We start from the raw sequence: 5,616 nt of genomic DNA, 5'->3' as shown, positions 1-5,616 counted from the left end.
ACTTTCTGCCGCCCTCTGCTACGCTTCCCTTCCCTTGGAATCCAGTCCATAACCCTTAATGACCATCGGTTATCTCTCCTCCTCATTACATGTCCTGCCCATGCCCATTTCTTTTTCTAGATTTCAACTAAGATGTCATTAAGTCGCGTTTGTTCGCTCACCCAATCTGCTCTTTTCTTATCCCTTAACGTTACACCCATCAGTCTTCTTTCCATAGCTCGTTGCGTCGTCTTCAATTTAAGTAGAACCCTTTTCGTAAGCCTCCAGGTTTCTGCCCCGTACGAGAGTACTCGTAAGACACAGCTGTTATACACTTTTCTCTTGAGGAATAATGGCAAGCTGCTCTTCACGGCAACAATGTGAACAAAATCGACAATGTCACATGGAATACGAGGCAACAGTACAAATAAAAAACATTGTTAAGAACAACATGCCTTTTATATCTATTAGTAGTGCCAGACTCTGGTAGTGCCCAACAATGCCATCGCCATTGCTCTTGTTGACAACGGGCCAAAAACCTGTTTAAGCATACATCCTTCCCGCCATTCTTTCCAAGACGAGCACACACAGGCCAACAACGCGCTCTACTCAATGTTTCTGCGCCCCACCGGCAGGTTTTCTACGCCTACTGTCAACACTCCGAATTCGCATGCTGCGCACGTACACGCAACATCGAGGCACTCGTACGCGGCCAGGATAAGCGTTTGAATGTGGCTGTGTTCAGCTAGGAGGCCACGAAAACCCACGTAGTGCTTTCAAGCGTAGAGTTGACACTGAGAAGTATGAGGAGAAGGTTGCCGCTTATGTTGCCAACCGTCCCGAATTCAGCGTGACAGTCCCCACCTTTGAGTGAAAGTCCCGAATCCCGACTTCACCCAGTCAGTACGGCCAAATGTCCCGAATTTTGCTTGTTATCCACTTATTAACAACCAATAAACCAGGTTTCCTTTTTATATTGGCCGACAGCTCAGTTGGGCATTCATATCTTGTGGCTTCCGTTGCAGTGTCGTATACATAAAGACAGTCTTGTTTTTGTTATTGTTCTAGCTCTGTTGTATAGACCCCAACCATTCACAGTATTTCCATTTGTATTGGTGGCCGTGTTAGCCTGGCAAGTACTGCATTTTTCTTAGTGTAAATCGCGGCATCGCAGGACTAAATATAGTTTTTTAACTTTGTTGTACGCACAAACTAGCGGTTCCTGGCACTGACAGGGTCGGACGTTGCCAGTCTACGTCCCCCCCCTCCCCATTTCCCATCTTGACTTCCACTACTCAAGAGTTGGCAACCTTGGTTTCCACAGGGCCACAGGTTTTTCAGCGGTTCAACCGGTTCTACTCTCGATGTTCCAGTCGCCGGTTCGAACTCCCCACCGATGCGCCATTTGCCGGTTCTCCCTGTTCTCCCTGTTCTCCCTTAATTGGCACACTATAGGCTGCATTGGAAACGCTCTGCCGCCCGTTCATACATACAGTGTGCAACTGAACTGCCGCAAGCCGATTAATTTCTGATTGCATATTTTCCGTGTTGTTTTACACATGTTTTCCGTGTTTTCTCTTGAGACAACTGCTTTCTCTTCTACCGTGACAACACCAGGGCATCACGCTTTTACGACAGAACGTTTTGTCGATTCGACACGACCGACTTCGTCTGTCTGTCGCCAAGACTGAAATTTGAAAGGTGACGACAGCTTCGAGTTTCGAACGGCGAGAGAAATATTTGTTGTCACCACAACAAAATTTTCTCAGCCTATTTGCCCTCCCTAGGTGCGCCGATATTCCTATTAATTCACGAGTGACGCAAAACTGTTATCGATACGCGTGTGCCTCGTCGATTCAAGCTTCAAGTTTAGTTTATTGATAGAAAACGTTTTGGTACAAAGCGAAGCCCACAATCCACACTATCTAGGAGACTTCTCGTTAGAGGATGTATCGAATGATACGATAATGAGATTCTTACAATAGATATAAGAATGTATAGAGAACAAAATTTTTAATTTCTGGAAGATATGAAATCAAACCTTTGTAAGGAGGAATGTTTTATTTGTGCATTCATTTGTTCTTCTCTTACCTAAGTGAGTTGTGAGCAACAATGGAAATAGCCGAACTGGCAAAACGCAAGTTACAAATTTACTACTTCGCAACGACAGCAGTCACCAAAATTTAGAACGCTGAAATTTTACAATTACACGAAATTTGACACGGCGAATCGATGTCACAGAGGATACTGATGCAATAAATTACAGTACACGAGCAGGTAACGATGTGAAACACACATAAAGCGTTGTAAATGTGCTATAGCTGTATATCGTCCCGTTATCGTGCGCTGCAATTCATTAATTATGAATGAACTCGTCCAAGAGTCATTTCTTATGGTACTGTTATGTCAGACTACTGAGCTTTGCAGAAGTCATATTAACGAAGTAACTGTATTTTGTATGTGCAGATGTGAACGTGGGATGAAAATTTGCGTCTGCTTTGAACGCTCTCTACAAGTTCTTCTGATCGGCGGGCTCTAAAACAGACGCGATTCCTGAAATTTTTGGCATTCATTTTCATTCTAGAGCCACGGTGCTCAACACTTGCCCTAGTTGCAAATGATTGCGCCGTGTCTGTGGTAGCGCACTTAATAGTAAGGACGCGAACTTCAGTTCACATTATCATTTCATTCATACAATAATTCAACGTTGTGGAGAATACGGTGACATATTTGTGGTCAACCTTTCCACTACCATAACATATCAACCAATCACATGTCCCGTCAAAATTTTGAAGATATGTAGTTCTCGCCGCGCGCACACTCCATTTTCAAGTTAGATTTTTATAAATGCAAATTTCACCGAAATTGCGTCAGCGACTGCCTAACTAGAAAATTCATCCTTCGGCAATGCATTTGAACGAAGAATCGAAATTCTGCCCGGAGAAGAACAGTTCCTTTTTTTTTCTTTTTATCTTCGCATTTTATTACCGTGTTTCTGCAAGTTTTTCTTTTTTCTCTTCTTTTTCTTCTTTTCATGAGACGCGAACAGAAAGAACAGAATTCATTGCCGAAAAGCTTCCGCGGGATATGCGGGGAAGTATAAGAAGGCACCCACAAGGGCGGTTTGTTGTTTCGTGCATGCGACAGTTCATTACTCCAGTGACTCGTGAAAGTAAGGCGACACGACGCCAGCCATGTCGTGACCTTCGAGAAAGAAAGGAAAATCAAACGGCATTCGTGATTAGCCAGCCAGAGTCAACAGGTGTGGTGAAGTCGTACAGGAAGGTCAAGCTGTTGCATTCGCATACGGTATCCGCACATTATAGGCTTTGTCCCTGTAAACGAGGACTCCACTGTTTGGGTAACTCTATAAATTTTAATTGCGTAAATTTTGCGTAACTGAGTGCGGCACTGCTCAGAGAAGAGTTGGAGCTGTACCGTGCTCTTATTAACCGCATGTCAGTAAGTGCTAGCGCGGCTCTTTGTACATTATAACGCATGTTACCATCCATCCGTTTCAGTATTAACACGGAAGCGGTAGCTAAAATATTCATACCGGATATAAAAGTCGGATGTGTGCAGAACTGTGTCGTAGTTGTATAAGCGTATTCTCGCCATCAGCTTTCGTGAAAATTGGCGCTAACTTGATCGAGACCGTTTTAATGTCGCAGAAGACGAAAAGCACGCGTGAAATTCTTTTCGACTACAGCAAGCTGACATGAAAATACAGGATGTATATAGGATCAACGGGCCGGACTAAGACGCGATGTTCATTTCTCGCGAAGAAAATCGGCTTTCGCGACAAGGAATGTGAGCAGTTACTGTCTCTGTGTGATGCTGGCGCCTATCACATTTAATCGAGGTCAATTAAAACAAATACTACGTTTTTCACGTTCTTGACATACTAGCCAGTGATAACAAGCAATATTAAAGACTACCATGATCCAGAGCTGCCTTCGGGTCTTCTAAGGATAACATATTAAAGTGTTCATATGATGTTGGATCTTCTGCTAGCAACAAATGTCATTGCATAACGTAAAATACACGACCTGAACAAATACTAACAGGTAACAATCGTTAACAATAAGTAACGAGTGCTCTTGTAAATAGTCAACAAGGTCTGCAAGAGCACTTGTTACAATAATGCAAACATGGGTGCCTCGTCAATGATATCTCGCTTCGAAATTGTGTTTCAGGTCATTCATTCGCGATAGCACCCCAAAGAGAGCGCATACGCTGAGAGATATTTGGAACGTCACTTTGAGGAAAAGATTCCATGTTTATGGAGCGTAACAACCAGGATACTTCGCTGCAGGGAACAATTTACTTTGTGAGTTCATAGTGCACGTCGCTGCTGAGTTCGATCTATTCGTTGCATATGAGCAGCAAATATTGATGCAGTGAGGCTGTTGTAACGCTTCGCGGTTACGGGCAAGGAGCAGTAGTTACACGCAGTAAAATCGCCAAGCATTTCCGTTTCGGACATTTTGCTTGTATCTACAATCAACACGAGTCAAATAAACTGTGGGAAATCAACGTTGCGCTTCTTCTAGTTATTGAAAAACGCGTTGTGCGAGAGTGCGTCGAAGGAGGGAAAGAAAGAAAAAAGCATGCATATCGTACCTTTGACGCATGGGTGCTCCTCCAGAAAAGCGGCACGTTTGGCTCTCAACTTGCGGATCACCGAGTTCTCGTGTGGTGCCTCAATCGTCGAAAAAATGGATGCGCCAATCACGATGAAGAGAAAGTAGAACGCTATTAGTACGAGCAGTCGCACGTTGCTGCGTGCCAGCCGCATTTCGCACAGCTGTTGCGGGCAGGTTCACCACCACGAAGTCACAGCACTCGTAACTTTTTCTCTCTCCCCCACCCAGCACAACCACGCACACGAACAATCGCTGTTCAAACCACGATTCGGTGTTTCAGCGAAGTCGGTCGGTCTGCCGTTCACAGGCTCACCCCACGGCGACGAAGACGACGCCGCTTAGCCGGTGATTCCAAAGCGATGAGCGGCAACTCGCAACCCCACGGTTCGGGCTCCACCGTGCGATGTCGACGCCGCGAAAGTCCCGAGGGCATTGCGCCTGAATCTATTTCCTTTTTTTTTTTAACCGTCCAAATTGACCCTCTATTTTTCTTCACAGTCGATTTTACTTTCCTCGCTAACACCGAATGCACCGGAATCAAAGTGGCAAAGAAGCATGCGCGGGGGCACAACACGACGAAAGCGCGCCCACCCGCACGAAAAAAACTCCGTCCCGCGGCTCCCGACGTCTGCAGTCTGCGGCGCGGCAACGGGCAACGTTGTTGGCTCGACGACGCTACGGGCACGGGGAAATCACGGCGTATGCGATGGCAGCGACATCATTGGACGTTTTGGAGCCTTTATCGCGCCGAAGTCAAGGCTTCATCAGTGAGATGGTTATCGCAACTTATTTTAAAAACTGTCCGCGTTTCTTCGGCACCTTTACTAATTAACCACGTGCCATGTTTCCCAAAAGGGAAAGCCACATTTGCGCGCTAACGGTATACAAAATGGCCGACACTAACCCTGCTCTCCTAATGCTCTCTGTTCAGATGCGAGTGAGCGAGCGTTGAAAAGAGAGAGAGAGAAAAAAGAAAGAAGAATGGAGGAGA

General features: G+C 45.4%; 1 protein-coding gene across 1 annotated transcript in view; it reads right to left on the bottom strand.

Moving 5' to 3' along the window:
• The window catches only part of LOC126533004 (potassium channel subfamily K member 1-like), a 358,646-nt gene extending 353,358 nt beyond the window's left edge, over window positions 1-5,288 (bottom strand). The window contains exon 1 of the mRNA XM_050180188.3: window positions 4,603-5,288. Coding sequence (XP_050036145.1) covers window positions 4,603-4,777 — 175 coding nt within the window. The 5' untranslated portion in view covers window positions 4,778-5,288. The remainder of the gene's footprint in view (window positions 1-4,602) is intronic.
• Window positions 5,289-5,616: the final 328 nt, after the last annotated feature.

Source organism: Dermacentor andersoni, chromosome 7 (genome assembly GCF_023375885.2).
Source record: "Dermacentor andersoni chromosome 7, qqDerAnde1_hic_scaffold, whole genome shotgun sequence".
In the NCBI taxonomy this organism is placed as follows: Eukaryota; Metazoa; Arthropoda; class Arachnida; order Ixodida; family Ixodidae; genus Dermacentor; species Dermacentor andersoni.
Note: the sequence above shows the minus strand (reverse complement) of the source record. Positions and strands in the feature narration are given on the sequence as shown.